Raw genomic sequence first — 18,648 nt, forward strand, 5'->3', positions numbered from 1 at the left:
ACAAATTCATTTGAGTAGCTTCTGTGCCAAGTTTCTGTTTTTTTATGTACTCTGTGAGAATGTGAGATGCGATTTCTTCTACTTGTCAAATTTCAACCATGCTGTGTTACATCACTGCTTGGAAACACCAAATATGTTTAGTGATGCGAAACATCTTCACACTGTTATTACATTTAAACAATTTTCAAGATTAAAAGAATAGTTAAAACGATACAATTTTAAAAAATGACTTTTATTGTAATACCCTGTACACGTCAACTTTTCCTACAGCAATTACAAATGTTTTCATTGTAGAAGAGGTATGTGACTGAGGAACTAAAACAAAAATCCCTCCCTCAAGTCAGCCTTAAGGACTCGTTTCTGTGACCAGACAGAGCCTACTGTACTAGCCTACTGACTGATTGACTAGACAACCTTGGATGGGGTGGGGAGTAGTACAGTGGCTGTTAGGATGCAAAATGGCTCTCTCTTCTGGAGTGTGCCCTATTGGCCTGTGATGTGCTCTAGTCTGGAACAACAAGCAACAGCCATTCAGAGGAGGACAGTATCAGTTATGAACAGCCAACCCCCCCCCACACACACACCCCCCACAATGCCATGTCATCACAAACCACAGCATCGTAAATACATTCGGATCGGATCATTTGCAGTTACGTCTCAATCTCATTAAACAGACTTGCAACCCGGAGCCCCACTGGACTGCCACATGCTGGACCTTCAGGGAAAAAAAAAAAAGATCCATCGATTTGTTTTCTACACAATGATCGACCAGGTTGGAAACGATACGCTGTGTTTAGCCAACATGAGCACATGACCACTGTACACCACAGAGGAAATGACCAGGGAGGCCCTGCATCTGGGAGCGAGGCCATCTCTCTGAAGGCAGTGAGGCCGAAAGGGAAGGCCTGACTGCCTGGTAATACCGAGCAAAACCACAATGCCTCTCCTCAAAAAGACCTGCAGGGGCATTTTTGTTTTTTGTTTTTTTTTTATTATAATGAAAAACTTTTTTATATAAAGATCTGCTTCAGCTTGATCATGGAAAAAGTGCATTTCTGAATGACTCGCAAAGAAATGCTGAAGCTTCACTGTGGTTTCACTGGTGTCTTAGAGTTATTTCATGCATGGAGGAATCTACCATCCTGGGATGATCACATGCTAATTAGACAGCAGCGCTGCGTATTCTTCATGACAGATATGCTAAGCTATGGAAGAGCTCCTGTTGATTTCAAATGACTTTATCTTTTCTGTAATGGTCAGCAATTTTATCCATGCATCAGTTAAAAGTTTTAAAGCAGATAACATTCATTTTTTGGGGGGTAAGTATGTACTGAATTACAACTGGAAAAGTTTTGAGATAAAAGTTGGTGTTCACAGCCCTGTGTGCAGGTGCGGCGTTTTGAGTTCTGTGCTCTGGGTCCCCCTCCCTGCCCCACGCCCCTCTGCTATTTCCCCTCTTTGGTCTTCAGGTGGTCCTTCCGGTTGACGAAGACGCAGTGGATGGAGGCGGGCGCAAGTCCGCCGTCGCCGCGCCTCAGGGTGAAGACGAACCTGCACACCCCCGTGTTGGGACAGGCGGAGAACAAGTGGGAGGTCCTCAAACTGTGGGGTACAGAACAGTGCAGGTCCTCCACCAGGTAGCGGACCACCAGGCGCATGTAGGCGCCGTGGCTGACCACCAGGGCATGGGCGGCGACGCCGTGGAGCCCGTCGTCAGGCTGGCCGCAGGGGCACCCGTCTGTCCCGGACCCCGCCCCCGACGCGGTCCCCCCGGCCGGGGCGCTCTCCCCGTCCCGCCAGTGGTCGGCCGCCATGCGCCGGTACAGGGCCGCCATGAACTCATGAATGCGAAGCTTCACCTGGGCGGATCACACAGACAGCTCTTTACCCTCACTTTCCCCCGAAACAAACACCTGCCCAGAGCCGGTTCCATCCGGACTCAGCACGCGCTACCTTAATGAGCCAGATCCAAGCCAGGCAGTGCAGCTTCGCTCCGGCTCCGAGACACGTCCCCACCTGTGATCATCGCCTGCTTACGGCACGTCTACGCCTACTGTGACTCAACAGGGTCACATGGCACGCAACGCATCATCAGCAGCCCCAGTTATGATTGGCTGGGTGAAAACTGAGTCATCGGTCAAAAGACCATCCTCTGCTTTCTTGCTGGGTGCTCTCCATCTGAGTGGCGATCTCTTAAGACTGTTAAACAACATACAGATGGTTTTATCCCTTCTTCAACAGCAGTTGCCAGCTCCATTTAGGCTGTTATGAATTAAGGAGCCTACTTTTATAAATCTGTAGACTTACATCACAGACATGAGTTTGACAAAGACAAGACGATTTGCAGCTGGTTTTCTTGGTGTAACATCACCACCTAGTGTTCCTTGGAGGTATTGCTTGTCAAACCAGTTCCTTATTTATTTTCAGGTACTTCATAGCACACCCTTAAATAAGGATCACCCTTTAGCAGTTCATTCGTTTTTATTTGACTTTGTAGAGTGTGGTACCATATCATGTCTTCAGGTCACTTCAAAACAATTTCAATTATAACAAAGACGTCGGTTTATGTTAAATAATTTTGAATACAACAAAAACTGGAAATTAACATAGCATTTAAAAATGAACCTCACGCGAGGCAAAGAAAGGTAGAACAAGCACATTAAATACTGTATAGTGAAAGCTTATTCAGCTGGTAAGGGGTGATCCTTTTTCAGAGTGCCATGCTTGTTAATCATGTATGCCCACGATTAAAAGAAGGCATAATGATATTAGAATTCAGATCAGTTCCATGTTTTGTTTGAAGCTCACTGTCAGAGGGGTGAGAGAAGAGAGAGAGCTGAGACTGTGAATTGACTCTCTGCCCTGGATTGCTGGCTCACCTGCTCTGGCGTCTCCCCCCCAGGGGGCGTGAAACTGGGGCAAGACTGACCGGCAGCTTTCGCCATGTTCTTCAGGTCATCCACCGGCCTTCCTTCGGCAACCCCGAAACTCTGCACGGGAACAAGTGATTTCCCTCTCTGACTGAAACCTCAGGTGTACACATGCACATGCAAGCGCCCACACTCCTACACACACACTTTAACAAACCCCCCCATTGCTGTTTATGATACAACACGACAATAAAATCACATTCCTACAGCTGTACACATGTAGCACCCTATACACACTCACACACACCAAGGTATTGCTGGGAAACAACAATGAGGAACATGGCCATTTATTTGCGTCACAGAAGCATGTTGAGAAGATAAGCTAGCTAACAGTATTTACACAGCCTGCCTCAGGTCTTGCGGAGGTGGAAACACCCCTCCCCATGGGCTGATATCACTCACCCTCTCTTTGAGCAAGGGGTCCGAGACGATTGCCATGCCAGAGCAGTGCACATTGTTCTTCACAATGATATCTGCCGTCTGAAACACAACAGAGAAACAGACTCTGACCAACTGCGACAAAAGCCAGCCAACTGCGAAATACTGTCTGAGCATCCAAACAGAAATTTAACCCATGCAATGAGCACTGATTGAATCCAAATTCTGTTAACAATACACATATCCTTAATAAAAATGCTAAAAATATTTAGTGCACATATCAAATATGTGGACTGTAAGCTATATTGTGTAAGGAGGCATCTCTGATTCAAGTATCACCAACGCAACACTGCAGCACACTGTGATCTCCGATAACTGAATATACACTGCTGAAACAATGAAGTGGGAAATGTTTTTCACCTGTGCAAAGCCCCCCATCCCCCCCCCCCCCCCCCCCCCACTCACCCCACCCACTCAGAAGTGTGATTAATGATGTGTGACAAAAAAAAATGTTTGCTTTACTAGTAAAACAATGTAAAAATGTCAAACATGTAACAGAAAAAGCCTGCAACAGCAACACTGTCTCCCTCTTTCACCACCAGTCAGTCACAGGCCTCACCTGTTTGGCCCGCTGCAGATCGCTGGCAAACAAGTTGGTGAACTTCAGGTCCCTGAGGTAGTGTCCCACAGCCTCCGCCTGCTGCACCCCCGTCTCAGACAGGGGCAGGTCTACACCCTGACCTGGTGGGGTAAGATCAGCAACATCACCCAAATTAGCCCACATTTAGGACTAAACTACACAGATGAAGTGGGGACCACCCAGTCCTAGATTGTTGGGTCTCTGAAATTTCCCATGACTCCATGGTATACACTATTTTCTAACCATTATACGTTTGCACTGAATGCGATCAGTGGAACTCATACAGGGTTGGGCAATTACCATCCTGCCTTTGGCTGTTCTGGTTTTTGTTCTGTCTCACATCTTAATTGCCTCAACTAAGGAAGCCATCTTACTTGTACCTGTTAGAGCCGCAGGAAAGCAGCAGCTGTATGTTCTCTAGCTTTAGTCCTGGGGGCACAAAGTGTAATGCTGGCTCTGCTTCCATCTGCTTCTTATTATATCTGATACACGTGATTAAATACTGGACGTACACCGCACACTTGCACACTGACAGGTATGAACTCAAGTACAGGGTTTTGCAGCCATATTATGTACAATTCCAAATCTCCTGCACACCACGAGGTGTTGAACCTGGATCAGTAATCAATTAACAGTTTAACCAAACAGAAGTAATAAAGAGCTCAGCTGGATCCAGAAACCAGCAAGCTCTACACAGTCTGACCCCAGGACCACCGCTGGAGGAAACTGCAGCAGCTCATTGGTGGGTACTCTCTAAACCCTGCAACTGCCCGTGGTATACCTACGACATCCCACACGCTACCAGAGTGGGTGTCTGATCGTAGATGGCTGCATGTAACGTATATTCCTGATATTATATTCCAGATTCATGTGTAATGGTGAGGTCAGCCGGGTTCGCCTGCAGTGATGCAACAGAAGGGGGAAGATCCAAACAGGAAAATGAGGAGCTTGATAGGTATCTGGTTTAAGCCGCATGAGGAATTCAAAGTAACATTTCTGAGAATTCTCGCTAACAACGTTCTTTGGAATTTCCTTGTTTGGCCATCTAAACATGAACCTAATAATAAATTCCAATGTGACCTCTAGCCACATGTTATTCAAGAACCTGGATATTAATGTTTGAAAGTGCGACACCTAGGAATATGCGATATGAATTAATATTTGAGGATCAAACTGAAATCATTGTATATGCTGGCTGAATAATTACATTGGTTTCTTGAAACATAGAAACATGCAATATTTATACCTTGAAGCAGCTTGTCCTTATTGTACTGGGTTTCGCCACTAGAAATCAATAAAGGAGAGTGCGTTGCAGGTTAAACACGTGTTAGTTGCGTATAACATAAACACATGACATCCGACAGAGCTGAATACATATACAATGCTTAACACATCCCACGTCAAAGTTAGAGCAAAATCCTAGAGCACTTTCCCACCACGTTTACTAAGCCGCATCGAAGGAACGGTATGTAGGGCTTCGGTATTCTCCAGAACACCAGCTGACAGGCAATCGCACCAGTTAGAAGTTTGCAAGGTGAGACCAACAGAATTACGGCCCACTTGCTACAGCAAACAGTTCACATATTGATTCACGTTTAACAGCACTTCCCTGATCAAAAGCAAGACGAACCAGAATATAAAAAAAAATAATAATCATGCACTGGGCTTGAATAACTTGCAGACGAATATAGTGTGAAGAGCGCCACTATTACAGTATAGTGGCAAGAACTACTTCTGTAGCCATGGCGACACTTAGATTGGCTATCCGACACCAGGTACATAGCTAGCGGCCACAGGATTTCGGAAGCGGCTTACCCGGTTTACCCAACATATAGCTAGCCCCGTTCACTGTAACACATGTACCAGCTTTCATTTTTGGCTAAACACTGTCGGGACACAGAGTGAATACTTAGCCTCTTAATGTTATAGTCAGCGTTATGCTACGGAAACTGAACGTACCCATCCACTACCTTATGAACTAGCAAATCATGGTAGGATCCCTAAGCACATTCAGCAGCACCGCACGCTATTAGTTCGCACACATAACATCGGTTTGGTATTAGCTAGGTACAATCTACACCTACAATGTTATTAGCTAGTTAACGTTAAAAGGCAGAGCGGGCACACGTTATCAAGGCTGACGTGCGCGGACACACCGACATTCAACGGACAGAAATGACCGCAAACCTCCCAGTCCGGAAATAAGGAATAGGCCAAGACTACACAGATACAGTCACAACACGGAGATGTGATCTACTTACTGCCGGACTATTGTTATGCCGAATGTAAACATTTCTGTGCTTGATATGTGAGGTAGCTGGCTACAGTAACCTTTCCTGTCTCTCGATCGTAGGTCGCTAACTGTTCACCGGTCCCATTCGCATGGTATGCGGCGAAAGATGGTGAACGTAAAAAGATTCTCTACTCCCTTCGTGAATAATGGGGCTCCGCTCGGAACGGAGATGAACGGAAATGCCCCCCCCCCCCCCAATAAGGTTTGATACTCGACAATTTGTTCAATCTACTGACACGTCAGCGGGCGATAGGGGCATAGGGGATTTGCTCAAAGGAAATAAAACAATTCCGAGTTAATGGAGGTATTAGCCTATCTTGTGAAAACTCAAACATCTTTGATGAGGTACCACGGCGCGCGTACTGATGACGGAGGAACGCTTTCCAAAGTGATTGGCCGCTAACGCAGAAGTTCTCTTCACTTATAATAATGCAAATAATAAAGGCATTGCGAATACAGGCAATTCTCCCCTCCATAATGCAATATGTGTCTACAGTGACTGTAGAGAAGCTGGCCGACGCGTCCAGAAAAAACAAACACAAAAAGCACAACTCACAAAAACAATTTATTTAAAAAAAACCAGGAACAAAAGGAACCAGCCTTGAGCACACCGCTGGACAGCAGTAAGCTCATCACCAGTCACACACCTATATTTAACCATCCTTAATGAAGCGGGTTTAGGTCATCAATCAATAGCTGGTCTATTACAATTAAGACAGACAATGACCACTATAATCACAGACAATTAAACAATTAACCTATTGAGAATGCAATTGGGAATTGATAGGAATGGGCTCAAACACTGAAAAGTAGTAAATAGAAAGAGAAGGATCTTATTGGACATTTAAACAATCATTTAACAATTTTTGCGGGGAATACGTGAAGGCTCTTCAGTGGTTTCAAAACTGATGATGTAGGGCTAGACAAAGACGGCAGACAAATTTGTGTAAAAAAAAAGAAAAGAAATGGGGGCAGACGTAACTACCATGGGATTTGGTTTGTGTATCATAGACAAATCAAAATCATAGAATTTGTAAAGCATCATAGATTTCATACTGATGTTTAATGGCATTTTAGCAGCACTACCTTTGAAAGCTTTGTGTTCTCAAATTGTAACAAAAGAGATCAGTCTGATGTCTGTTTTTGGCAAATGTATTTAATGTAAGCCAATGTCTTTGTCATAATTATTTAATGTGATGTGCTCAAAAGTAATGTCACCCTCAAGTGAAAATGGAATCAGATAAGAGACCTTTCTTGAAATTGATAGTTGTTAATTACACAATCATAAAAAAAAGATTTCAGCCTCCTCCACATCAACCTCACAAGAATGAACAATATTTACATATCTATGACAATTTATTGTCTTTTTTATTGTTTACATTGACTGGATGTTAACAGCAAAAATGACTAATGTCCCTTTCAGGTGACTTTGACCTTAATATACTGTGAAGCATGTGTTGGGAGATGCCTGAAACCATGTTGTGATGCAAATGTGAATGATGTATTCAACGCATCATTTTAATTGACACAGCTGGAGATAATATAATATAGTGGTGGTAATATAGTTAAGGCCATTTCTAAATGCATGATGCATACACATACATCATAAAAAAACTGAAGAAAAATTAAAATACCAAAGCTAAAGGACTCTGGATACTGTGTGATAATTACAAACCATGCCTTATCTAGTGTACCAATGTGCCTGCATCATGGGCGGTAAAGCATGGTGGGTGTTTGCGAAACAAACCAGCCATAAAACCTAGACTGTTGTGGGAAAGACAACCACATGCAAATAAAACAAGAATAGTGTTTCATTCATGGTGAGTTTATTGACCGTACAGCATGCCTATATCCTTCACAACACTTTAAAAAAAATGAATCCTCCTCAAACAGGTCGATAAAGAACTGATTAATCACAGAGAGACTTGTCAATACTGAATTTAACACTAACTCTGAAACTGACTTGTTAACATACTACACCATCCATTCCCCATACTGGTACTTTGGGGGCGTGTGTCTGAGTGATCAAACACAGAACACCTGGTTGGGGGCTGCAAAGAACTGACCTATCACCAATATGCAACATGCAAGTCCTATCTGCCCAGAAACCATGGAAAACATATAGATGACAAATGATCAACCGTGCTGTTTCTTTTTTGTTTGTTTTACTTTTTTTTTTTTTTTACAGAAACTATAAGTCCCCCCCCCCCCCCCCCCGTGTATCTGGGTTCAGCAATTTCATGTTTCTATGGGGTTTCCAGGCAGAAAAAATTTCAGATGTTCTGTTTTATGAACTTGTGTATTTCAACTATGAAAAATACAAATTCTGTCCCTACTGGTCACCCAACAAGTATTAAAATTTGACACCCCCCCCCTCCATCCACCACCCCCTCAAACACCTCCTCACCTCCCTCCCCTGACCAGCATGCTGCTCACTTCATCAGTACAGCGCTCTGCAAAGCCCACCTCACTGTATTTACACCCCACACACCGCTTCACTTTTTTTCATCACTTTAATTTAAAAACAAAGAAAAAGGAAAAAAAAAAAAAACAGATGTGAGAATAACGTTTATGGCGTCACACTCTTTAAAGCAGAAGTTTATTTAACAGAGATTGTGCAACAGACATTATTGAGGTACAATGATGTGGTTCATAGGGGAGGGGAGCAATGAAGGTGAAATCCATGTTCTTCTCAGAACTTCATGGGTGGACGATGATGATGTCATAATTGTGCTGCGGACACACTCACTGGTCTGACCACCACTGAGAGCCTTGTGCATTCATGTGTCCGAGTGACAGGCCTGACCACGAAAACTTATACAGAATTCAAGCAAGGCCGCCTCATTTTTCATTTAGTGAAAGCTAAATGGACCGCTCACCAAATAAAGTATGACTGATCCCAATTCACCGACCCTTCAGTATGTCAATTTGATGGGTTTACACTGTAGCCTGTAGACTGTAGTCTTCACAGGAAAAATGAAATGAAAATATGTGAACATATGTGTGCACATATTTTCCCTTAATATTGCCCTTTCTCAACAGCTTCCCACTGTCTCACTTTTAGCACCATTACTCAATGTACATGATAAGCGCTGATTACCACAAATATTTTCATGCCCATAAATCGATCAATGAAGTTCCACGGGTGTATCAGTGTTCTTGTCCCCCTCCGCTATGTTTAAGTCCAGGCGGGAGCCACACATCCCTCAGAACCCTCCTCTGGGGAAACCCTTCCCCACCAGCTGACTGCATAACAGAACAATGACTTCTGCTTTGCCTTACAACTTTGCCGGTTCCCTGAAAAAACTGCAGAGTTGTGAGGTATTGAAAGACAGGGTATTTCGTTGATTTTTTCTTTTCTTTTTTTATGTCCAGTAATCCTGAGGTGTAGAAATACCGCATTTGCAGAATGTGACAGGAAAAAGAAATGAGGGGGAAAAAAGGAAAAAAAAAAGATAACAGAAACATGCTATTTCAACAAACTGTACAGAGAGCATTTCCAGTCGAATACTCAATTCAGGTTCTTCTTTTACCATCTACTTCAGTATTCAGTATTTTTTTAAGCAGTAAAATAATTATATTATAGTAAAAATGTTTATAAAATAGCAGCACACTCAAGTGACATCACAACTAGGTAATGTTATTTTGTGTATACGAATGAAACAAAATCATAGCTTTTTAGCAGCGCAAAAAAAAAAAAAAAAAAACTCAATACAATAGACTTGATGATGTCATCACTCCTTTCTGCCCTCTTCACTTTGGAATACATTATCTATACCCCGCCACATTTCACCCATTCATAAAATTAAAACAAAAAAAAACAAAAAAACTAACAAACAAGACAAAACTGCGCATTCATTTTTTTTCTGTTCGTAGCAATTTTTAAAACCTCAAAGCCACCTCAATAAGAAATTTCAAAATCTTAATTGATTTTCTGACCAGAGAACAGTAAAACAATAAAATAACATCGTTACAATGAATGGCAAGGGTGGGGTGTGTGCAGAGGATGCCATTCTGATGAGGCTGGTGTGGACAACGCAAGTGGGCTGGTTTACTACCAAAAAAACGTATAACACGCTAAACCCCACACTTCCCCTCCTACGCTGCCATCCACAGACATACACAAACCAAGGCAACACCACCCACCCCTCCAAATTCAAGAGACGAGACAGTCTCTTTGAGCCGGCCTCGAATTCTGCACGCCAGATGGCCCCCCCGTCTCTGCTTACGTGCTGTTCGCTCCACCCGCTATGCCTCTTAACTAACTGTGCTGACTTGCACTAAGCTAACCTGTGCTAAGCTAACTTGCGCCGAGCTTTGGGGGAATGCCTTCCATACCAAAGTTCACTTGCAACAGCTTGTCGCACTGCATTTCCACACCAGAACCACGCCTTTTTTTTTGGAGGCAGGCCCACGTGTCGGTCTGGCGAGGCCGTCGCCAGACTCCGCCCCTGAACAGGCGGACGCCGCCGAGCGACGCGACAGAAATCGCGCCGAGCTGGACGATCTGCGCGCAGGCGAAGAAAGGCCGCGCAGTGACACACGGGGGTGGGTGGCGAAGAACACACCACTGACTAAAACGTTACTCGATTTTGCGATCTTTAAAACTCAGTGAGTATTGCTCCTTGGTGTGGAGGGCCTGTTGCTAGCCCTGCCAATGTAACCACTGGAAGCAGCGTATCTATATGGTAGCACTGACAGATTGCTCAGACATTAGACCAGCAAGGGCTTAGGAACATGACGCAGCACAAAGGATGTGACAGCAGACAAAGAGGCAAGACGCTAAATAAAAGTCTGTTAAAAAGGTGGCTTCTGGCATAGAACAGCTGTCTTTTTTAAAGAACACAAATTGCTCTCAGAACATGTGCAAAAAAAAAAACAAAAAAACTATCAAATAACAAAAGTTGCTGTAACGGTTTTCTGTATTGTATTCTATCCAAGTGATTTTGCGATGGAGCAGACAACAATTCAAGTAAAATGAATATTTTTTTAATAATTTGATCAATAAAAAAATAAAACATCAAAAAAAAAAAAACAAACAAACCACAAACAAACAACCTAAAACAATAAATCAAAACTTTGCCTGTTTCTCTTTTTTAATTTTGCATTTTTAATGGTGGACTTGTTTCATTTTTTAACATAACACATGAAATGGTCTGACCTCTCTCCAGCTGACATTTTTGGAATGTTTTTCGGTTGGAATGTCCTCTATCACAGGTGTCAGGAATGACCGCCAACACCTGCGTGCTGTTGCCATGGGAACACCTAATGCGGGGAAACCAGCCCTACAAAAAATAATAACTCGAAGGAGAAATTAAACGACATCCCTACGTCCCCTCTTATGCTGACCACTTCATTTGTCCCTTGGGGAGCTTGTTTTCAAAGTGCTTTTCTATTGAAACGAGTTACACAGCAAGTGGTGGGAAGATGCTTACTACACGGAACTATAGAGGCGCAAAGTGTTCCCCCACTCCGAACTGCTCCCGCGTTGAACTTAAACAACAACGAAAAAAAAGAAAACAAATCAACTCTGATAACCAGGCAGTGTTAAATCTGCTTGATTCATGGACAGAGGACATGCACACAAACCCAGAATTGAAAGGTATAATCTGATGGCAAGGGGACTCTGGCCCTTTTCCTCCACCTATTCCCAGCCACCGTCTCTTCAATGTCTTTCCCCCCACAAAAGCAGCATGCTCTCGCTTCCTCTACACTCCTCTTCTCCACCCCAAAACTCCAGTCGCCCGCTACTCCGAGCTCACAACTACACTCTACCTGCTTACCCAGACTCCTGCTCTCTCACCCTGTCCACCCACTGACGCCCGGCTCGCCCAGCGTCTGTCTCTACCTGTCCATCTGTCACCCACAGCGCGGCAACTCCTTTCTCCCACTACTGAGGCACTAGCGCCCCCCTCTGGGGATACCCTCCTCCGTTACGGCGCTCCGCAACTGATAAAACAAAACAAACCAAATAATAAAATAAAATAAAGATATGCTGTCTTGTATATAATAAATGGCAATCTCTGCTTGGTAAATTGGCAACAAAACGCGACACACCGATACTCCACCCTCAGCACATGCCCTAGTCAATTGCAGGCACAATGGCTGCTGCCCCTCACCTCAGAAACAGCCTTATCTTACATGGTCTCTGTGGGCTCCCCACCCCTACTCCTACTCACCCCCCCCTGCATACTGAGCGGGCTCCGCCCTCTCCCAGTTTCAGGCAAATATAGAAGCGTATCAATAGTAGGCCGTGATACAGGCACACTACAAAGCAGGCGGACCAAGCACCCCTTCCCTAATTCCCTTCATCCTGCAGTTCCTCTAAATGCTGTGTGCACCACCCTCCCCCCCACGCCCAGCCCCACCTAATCATACACACATACACACACGCACGCAGTCACACGGACACAAACAGGCAGGCCTGCACACACTCACGCACGCAGACACGACTCACGCACGCAGACACGCACAAAGGAAGCAGCCATTTCCTGACAACAGAAAAAAGTTAAGCTTATTGATGTCTATGCGTTGAAAGCATTCACTGTGACGGAATTATGAAAATAGAATCCAAGAGAAAATAATAATAATAATAATAATAATAATAATAGACAATAATAATAATAATAATAGACAATAATTATTATAATAATTATAATAACGACAGACTTGATTCTTTACTACTGCCCGCTGCTGCATTGTTAAACGTTTTCACACTCGGCGGCCTCCCTGGCTGAAGGACCTTTCCTGTCCTTCTCTCAGAGCATTGCTATGTAAAGTTCCTCCAGCTGCAAGCCCTCCCGGTCAGGCTCACAGACTCCCACACACAAACACATGGCCCCTATGCACGTTATTCAGCCCGGGTGGTGGGGCGGAGCTATCCCATTTTCACCCAATGGAAACCCAGTATGCGTGCTTCAGCTCCCAGGCATGCACGCCTTGCACCGGAAAAAAAAAAAAAAAAACAAAAACAAAAAAAAAAAAAAAAAAATTTGCTACTGTTTTCATCCCACAAATGCAAGCCTTGAATGGTTTGCCCACAATTTCCAAAAGCTTTTTTTTGTGAGCTTATCATATTTTTCTTGAGTTTATCATATTTTTCTTCTTAAATATACCTTTGTTATGGATATACAATCAATAAACAGCAAGTATGCAAAATATGATAGGTTTCCCTTCTGTAAATCTGAGGCACCATACATCTTTTTTTCATTTCAATTTAAAATTTTTAAAAATATTTATTTCATAATCTAAAATAGCTTGTATTTTTGGAAGATATATGGGAGCAGGCTTCATAACACAAAAACAAAAAACAAGAACATCTTTCTAGACAATACTAGCAAGCACTTTGTTGTTGGGGTTTTTTGTTTTTTTCTTTTTTTCTTGTTTTCGTTTTTTTGTTGTTTTTTTTTTCTGGTTTTGATTGGTTTGAGGACTTGTCCCGGTGCGGTGCGGTGCGGACGCTCCCACGCGGGGCTCACAGGTCGATGTCCCGAACGTCTGTTGGGGTGCTGGACTGGTCCAGCTCGTCCAGGGCCTTGCTCCTGGGCCCAGCCTGCTCCTGCTGCTGCTGCTGCTGCTGCCGCCGGCCCTCCCGCAGACTGCTCACCAGCACCCTCTCGATCTGCTCCTGACACTCCTTCAAGCAGTCCTGCAGCGGAGACATACAGAGTCACCTCTGTCCCTGCAACACGCCCGCGCTGTCAAAAGCTGCATGAGGGTAGCGGGGTATAGTGGGTGGCGGTGTAGTATAGTGGTAAGGAGCAGGGCTCGAAACCGAAAGGATTGAGTCCCTGCTGGGGCGCTGCTGCTGTGCCCTTGGGCAAGGTACTTAACCCACAGTTGCCTCAGTAAATATTCAGCTGTATAAATTGATAACATGTAAAAATGCTACCCTAATGGTAACCTAAGTAAGTTGCTCTGGATAAGAGTGTCTGCTAAATGGCAATAATGTAATGTAATGTATGTCTGGGAGACGTCTGACTTCCCTCACACATACAGCACTTAAACCTCCTACTAGCTCCTCCACTCTTGCACACAGCCCAGCAACACAGTGAGGTCACCGCTGCAGCATCCAATGGGAACGCTACATTCTCGAATACTGACAGGTCAGCGGGTCTGAAAGAAATTATGGGACTTCAGACAGCAGAGCACACCTGCTCCTGCGCTCTGGATGAGACACAGAAGTGTCTCACAGAGACCCAGGGAGTTTTCTAAGAAGGCAGGCGGAATCCAAGCTGTTCCTGGAGACCAGAGCAGGGAAAAAGGCAAGGAAGGGGGAAACGGCCATGACATAATGCAGCAAGTTACGACTCGTGACATAACAGAGTCCCCGAAATGTAAATTACGGCCCCGGCTCAGTCAATCCCACGGATAAAAATCCATCTGGCTCCAACGGACCGTTCTGGAGTTATTGCAGTGCAATTGCTGATGAAACTAATCCTTCATCTCCGCATCAGGCCGCGGCAGCAGAGGGAGATATTAGGTAGTCCGGCGACTGGGCACTATTCCTAGGGCTGGACGGGGCCTGTGGGGAAGGGGGTGCAGGTATTGGATGACCCCCCCCCCCCGCCTCCGCGGTCTGCCGGCGGTCCAGGCATGACGTCAGCGGGCTGGAGCCGAGCCTTCCTCACACAGCCAGTAGCCTTGACGACCGTTAAAAACACAGGTATTACCCGAAACTATGTTAATTACATCCACATCTCATGGGAACGCGAGGGAGGTGTTCTTTAACGAGAGCCAGGCGTTGCCTGCAGGGGGTTCCACCTGAGACCCACAGAGCTCCGGTTACAGCTTCAAAGAGTGACCGGGGGGGGGAAGCGAGAGGCCCCCTCAAGAGCCTACGCCCCCACAATCTCAGCCACTATGGTGGGACGAGAGGAGAGGAAACAAAACGGGGAAAAATCAGTAACTGGGAAGAGGAGGACTATGCTTGTGTTTGGGAGGGAGGTGAGAGTTACAGAGCTGTGGCCTGACTGAGGTTCAGGGTGGAGCTCTTGCTGTAGGGATGGGAAAGGAAGAAAATACTGATGCGGTCCGGTCTGACGGTTCCCACAGAAAAAGCTCTGCACTGGTATTTACTGCAAACACACTGTGCGCGACAGTTGCCCCCTGGTGGCGGCAAACAGTACTGCAACACCCTGCCTCAGAGTAGTCCCCCCTCCCGTCCCTTCTCTACCTCCCTCTCTCTCTCTCTCTCTCTCTCCAGAGCACAAGACGGATGTGAGAAGATCGTCTCTCAGAGCCCCGCAGCCAGGGGTTCTGAAGAATGTATACTGCTTGCGGAGCGGCAAACATTCTTTTGAAATTTGCAGCTAATTAAAACACGATGGGCCACAGTCTGAGTCTGTATTATGACTGGCGGGGCCCAGACGAGCCCTTGCCTGGATGGAATAAAAACACAGGCCTGTCACAGGCAAGTGCCGAGGGTTACAGGGGACAAACAGCTACATCAAGGCTGCCGCGCATATTGGCCCTGGAAACAGGTCTGCGCCTACAGAAAGCTCACTCACAGGAAACAATCCCCCCCCACCCCCCCCCAGAGAGTGCCTGAAAGACCAAGTAAGGCTCTGAATGGTGGAGCAGGTGGTGCACAGGACAGTGTTTTGCAAGGCGTCCAACAAAACCTTTCCAAGATCTTAGCAAGATTTTCACAGAGAACTATACTGGTGACCGGCAAAGCGGTTTTTACTCGCAACCCACTCTGTAGCCTGCCATGAAGAGTGAGACATCACCTAGGCGGGCAGGGAAACCCCTGACCCGGAAATCATCAGACCCACATACACTCTGACCTGGGCCTCTGAGCGACACTAAAGGTGTGGGAGACTCATTCGTCTTTAGCGCCCTGGCATTTCTTGACGCACACGCTCTGTAGGCCTGCACCCGCAGAGCCGTGTCGAGACGACTGCATGATATACGCACATTACACACAGCTTTCCCGCACTCGCTGGGAAAAGGTCAACTGCAGAAGAGCAGCAAACCCCGGGGAGGGTGTAGTCCCTGTCTCCTCTAACGACGTGGTGGAAGCCGACCAGCGTCGTCGTAATCTCCTCCAGGGCTCCCCTCTTCCCATCAAGATGTGCTCCATTAGTCATAAAGAATAAATTCCTCCCAGAATATTAACTAAAGCATAAAACATATAAAGGAGCTGCCTGTGTCTTACCGCAGGAATGCGGGGCCTTATTTCTTTAAAGACGTTCCCTCTCCGCTGCTCTTTATAGCAACACCGTGGATCCCGTGCCAAGACCCAAAGGCTTAATTCAAGAAACTTTAATAGTTTCAATGTGTGACTACTGGAAACGGGAATATTGTTTTCTGGAAGGTTCTTCCTGCTTGTGCTCTGGGAGGGTTCCGCCGCAGGAAGACTGACGTGAGGTCGGTGTCCAGTGGTGAATCCGCACACAGGCCCCGCCCTCCTCCCTCTCTTGCACGGCCAGGTCAGTACGCAGCGTACAGTATCCTCCGTCTACTGTTAATTAAACAGGATGCTCCTCTCAGGACCCACCAGCAATCGCTATGACGGCAAACCTTTCAAAGAGGAAGCCGTATGGACCAAGACACCCAGTGGTAAAAATGGCCTTGGCCCTGCTTTCAAAAGCGCCAGACACAGAGGAACCGTAGGTCTCTGGGCTTGCTAGAAGAGGTGATGCGAAGGTTTAGGATCACCCTGCACGTCAGAGGAGCCCCAATCCATAATCATATGACCCCAAGGGTACAGGCACCCCAGCTCTTATCTGGAATTCACTCCAGTCTCACACTGCAAAACGTCAGACACTTTGCCACTTCCTGTAAAACTATTTCAAGATCCATGCACGCACACAAAGTATTTTACTTCTGATTTTAATAAATCAGAAGAACTCCTGTAGAATGTTATTATGGAAACCCTTCTAAATTTTCTGTTTAAATGACAAGGGTACAAAAGGTTTTTGATGACTCAGGCTTAATGCGACCATGACTTAAGCGTGTTCCCCATCTCTGATAACGCTTTCATAACAGACGCCAAGGCAGAAACGTTGCGAGAATAAAGGAAAAAGACTTTATTAAAAAAAAAAAAAAAAAAAACAGAATTGAAACAAAAGACCCATCAAGTCTTCCATTTCTACATGATTTAAGAGTGTTGCTGTAGTGAGCATTAGGCAGCACCAAGCCTTTTCTTCAGCCCCAATGCAAGAAGCACAGCGAGCGAGCGAGGCCTGCCCGAAAAGAAAGCAAGCTGATTCTAAATTTAAAAAGAACAGTAAAACTACCACAGGCACTGTCAGACGCACTCACACAAATACCCCGACCAGCACAGACACACACTCACACACACGTGCACAAAAGCCAGGAGGCCCACCTCTCTCTCTCTTTCTCTCTCATTGAGCTAAAATATGCTGCCTCAACTTCCTGTGTAAGCTGGATGGTTGTCAATGAGGCTCAAGAGCTTCCTCTTATTTTTGAATGAAACTCGAGGCGACCCCTGAAAATAGCGGAGGCCACGCTCTCGGCCTGTCCCCTCTCTGTCACCACACATGCCCCCACGGCTGGGGGGGGGCAGTGTGCGGGGGTCAGGGGGAAGAGGTGGAAGAGGGGGCGAAGCAGGGGGAGGAGGAGGGGGGGGGGCTGTTACTGTGAGTGAAAAAGATGAATGAGTAAGGAGCTGTTGCCAAGTCAAGCAGAGACAAACTAGGAATGTGTCTCCCCCCCGTCTTCCCCTCTGAGTGCTGTTTTTGTCAGCAGCTTCCTTGCATATTGAAATGTAGGCGGCCTGCAACAAATAATACCTTGTTTCTATAAGGGACGGGCCAGCCAGGTACAGCCAAAACATCGGTCTGTGTTTTCAATAGAGGCTCATCGCTGGTTCATCCCTGACGCTCAACATCACAAATTTCATAAATTTAATTTATGCCTCAGATGTCATTCATGTCATTCTTTTTTTATGTTTTAAAAAAACGTTGCGTCACAGGGATCGCCCCGGCATGTTTTCTGATAGCATGGCTGGTTGGTGCAGAGGAATTCGACAGGCGCTGATCAGAGGTCCGGGAGTTGAGGCCTGTTGACTCAGGCTCCGCACCCTGACGCGCACACACACACACACACACATGCGCGGTGCTGCACCGCCGAGGCACGCCGTTTCCTTCTCTCTGCCGCAGCGTGGACGCTCACACGCCGCACTCGCTGACAGGTGGGGCGTCTCCCGCGGCGACGCGGTCCTCCGCGGGGTCAGCCGAGACCCGACGCACGCCGAGCGCTCCCTGTTTGCTTTTACGCGCGTTTACCGGATCCTCTTTTCCCCGGCGGCGGTGGCCGGCGGGTCCTGTGACAGCTCGCCCTCTGCAGGCCAGTGCGGGGGAACGCGGCTGGCGGGGAAAGGACCGGGATCACATGCTGATCGCTGGTCACTTCGGCCCCACGAGGGGAAGAATTCAGAA

At 46.0% G+C, this 18,648-nt stretch overlaps 2 protein-coding genes across 4 annotated transcripts in view; both read right to left on the minus strand.

Annotated features, from left to right (window-relative positions):
- Positions 1 to 334: 334 nt before the first annotated feature.
- LOC118770549 (probable fructose-2,6-bisphosphatase TIGAR A) lies at positions 335 to 6,325 on the minus strand. The gene is made up of 6 exons (XM_036518289.1): positions 6,210 to 6,325; positions 5,195 to 5,232; positions 3,928 to 4,049; positions 3,333 to 3,410; positions 2,880 to 2,990; positions 335 to 1,859 (listed from the first exon to the last, which is right to left on the minus strand). Exons 1-6 carry the CDS (start codon positions 6,239 to 6,241, stop codon positions 1,446 to 1,448), a joined length of 795 nt encoding a protein of 264 aa, XP_036374182.1. The 5' UTR covers positions 6,242 to 6,325; the 3' UTR covers positions 335 to 1,445.
- A 7,200-nt stretch (positions 6,326 to 13,525) lies between these two features.
- Positions 13,526 to 18,648, minus strand: part of LOC118770184 (G1/S-specific cyclin-D2) — a 169,985-nt gene continuing 164,862 nt past the window's right edge. For all 3 annotated transcript variants that reach the window (XM_036517705.1, XM_036517704.1, XM_036517703.1), the window contains exon 5: positions 13,526 to 13,889. In XM_036517705.1, the coding sequence (XP_036373598.1) occupies positions 13,716 to 13,889 (174 nt within the window). In that variant the 3' untranslated portion in view covers positions 13,526 to 13,715. The remainder of the gene's footprint in view (positions 13,890 to 18,648) is intronic.

This window comes from Megalops cyprinoides, chromosome 23, assembly GCF_013368585.1.
Source record: "Megalops cyprinoides isolate fMegCyp1 chromosome 23, fMegCyp1.pri, whole genome shotgun sequence".
NCBI lineage: Eukaryota > Metazoa > Chordata > Actinopteri > Elopiformes > Megalopidae > Megalops > Megalops cyprinoides.

Coding starts and splice junctions, on each gene's coding strand:
- LOC118770549 (XM_036518289.1), bottom strand. CDS start 6,241: ATGTTTACATTCGGCATAACAATAGTCCGGCA. Junction 3,411..3,927: donor ATCTGCAGCGGGCCAAACAG/GTGAGGCCTGTG, acceptor GTTGTGTTTCAG/ACGGCAGATATCATTGTGAA. Junction 2,991..3,332: donor ACCCCTTGCTCAAAGAGAGG/GTGAGTGATATC, acceptor GTTCCCGTGCAG/AGTTTCGGGGTTGCCGAAGG.